Genomic DNA, 2,157 nt, shown 5'->3' with positions numbered 1-2,157 from the left:
TCAGGAAAAGAAAGGGAGCCAGTCAGTGCCAGAACCACTGAGGAGAGCAGCATGAGAGAGAGAAAAAAAAGAAATGGGTATAAAAATAGAAAATCTAAAATAAACTACTGTGTAGAGGAAGAAATCCCCTGAAAGAGTTTTGCTAATGAAATAGAAGACATTAACTCTATATAAATTTGAATAGTTTAAAGTTAAAATAGGAAAAATATTTATCAATTGAAAATATTTATATGGTATAAACTATATTCCAGGTAATGTTCATGTATTATAAATGTGTGATTTCACTTAGTTTTAATAGAATTCTACAATATAGATATTTTCAAAATATCAAAATTTAAAGTAGAAATTAAGCTTGGAGGAATTGTCTAAAATCACACAGAAAGATCATTTGTTCCAGGTATTTGAACCATGGTCGTTCACCTTCCTTTGGCCCACTTCCCCAGGAAAATAGCCTATTCCAGAATGTCTCATGATTGTACCTAATTTAAGGAGATGGAGTGAGGGATGGACATATTGACCATTTCCAACACAATCATTATTAGTAATAACTATTATGTAATGAATTTATGATTGATGATTTCTCAGTGCCTTCTGTTTACCTGACATTTGACTAATCCTATCTCATTTGCTTGAGTACATGTTTCTTTCTATACTTTGATAATATTTTTAGTACCATAGGGTGATATGTTAAGTTCCATGGAAAATGATAATGAAAAATCTCATTGACCAACGATTTATGAGTGTTCTTATGACTCTTAGTGTATTTCCGAAGGGGTAATCCTTGCTTGGTGCTTGAAATGACTGTCTGATACAATTAGATTGTATGCCTTTTGAGAAGCCTCCTATGTTCTAATGATGAAACTCATTATGTCTGTTAACTATGTACTCTATATTTAAAAATCATATCAAACTGAAAATAACCTTCAATATTACTATTCTACAACTGACAAAAGACAATATTTTAGGTGTGGTGATGTAGGCTGGAAGTCCTTGATATTTCCATCACACAACCTTGGCCATTTCTCACATGTTGTACTCTCCACAGTGGGCATACCCATCATGGCATGGGAGAATCAGACCTTCACCTACAACTTCATCCTGCTGGGCATCTTAGATTACAGCCCCACCCACATCTTCCTCTTCTCGCTGGTCCTGGGCATCTTCTCAGTGGCCTTCATGGGAAACACTGCCATGATTCTCCTCATCTACCTGGACACACACCTCCACACCCCCATGTACTTCCTCCTCAGCCAGCTGTCCCTCACGGACCTCATGCTCATCTGCACCACTGTGCCCAAGATGGCCTTCAACTACTTATCAGGCAGGAAGTCCATCTCTCTGGCTGGCTGTGGAGCCCAGATATTCATATATGTTTCCCTGCTTGGAGCCGAATGTTTCCTGTTGGCTGCAATGGCCTATGACTGCTGTGTGGCCATTTGCTGCCCATTACAGTACTCCACTCTCATGAGCCAGAAAATCTGTGGTCTCATGGTTATTTCTTCCTGGCTTGTTGGCTCTCTTGGTGGTATAATTGTCATTATAGTTGCATTATCTTTCCCTTATTGTGGTGCCCGGGAAATACCCCATTTTTTCTGTGATGTTCCTGCTCTTCTCACTCTTTCATGCACTAACACATTGCTATTTGAAAGGTTAATGTTCATATGCTGTGTTATTATGCTTCTCTTCCCCGTAGCAGTCATCACTGCCTCCAGTGCTCGTGTTCTCCTGGCCGTCATTCACATGGGATCTGGGGAGAGTCGCCGAAAAGCTTTTGCCACCTGCTCCTCCCACCTCGTGGTGGTGGGAATGTACTACGGAGCTGCCATGTTCATATACATGTGGCCCATTTCTGATCTTTCCCCCACCCAGGACAAGACGGTATAAACCTTCGACACCATCCTCATTCCCATGCTGAATCCCCTCATCTACAGCCTCTGCAACAAGGAAGTGGCCAAGGCGTTCAGGACGCTGTTGGGGAGGGGCAAGTCTGGAGAGTGAATTGCCTAAGTGACTTTCTTCTGCCCTGTTTGCTTTATGTTTAAGTTTATGCAATCAAATGATACAATTAAGCATCCAAAAGATTCTTGGCAAACCCACAGACTTTGAAAATGGAAAATGGCATATAATTGTTTGTGTAAATATTGTATTTCTTTTGTG

At 40.2% G+C, this 2,157-nt stretch overlaps 1 protein-coding gene across 1 annotated transcript; it reads left to right on the top strand.

The window, feature by feature from the left end:
* The first annotated feature begins 1,059 nt into the window (after positions 1-1,059).
* On the top strand, positions 1,060-1,884 carry LOC118923791 (olfactory receptor 2M3-like). The gene has a single exon (XM_036907976.2). The coding sequence runs from the start codon at positions 1,060-1,062 to the stop codon at positions 1,882-1,884; it is 825 nt and encodes a 274-aa protein (XP_036763871.2).
* Positions 1,885-2,157: the final 273 nt, after the last annotated feature.

Source organism: Manis pentadactyla, chromosome 13 (genome assembly GCF_030020395.1).
Source record: "Manis pentadactyla isolate mManPen7 chromosome 13, mManPen7.hap1, whole genome shotgun sequence".
Lineage (NCBI taxonomy): Eukaryota > Metazoa > Chordata > Mammalia > Pholidota > Manidae > Manis > Manis pentadactyla.
Note: the sequence above shows the minus strand (reverse complement) of the source record. Positions and strands in the feature narration are given on the sequence as shown.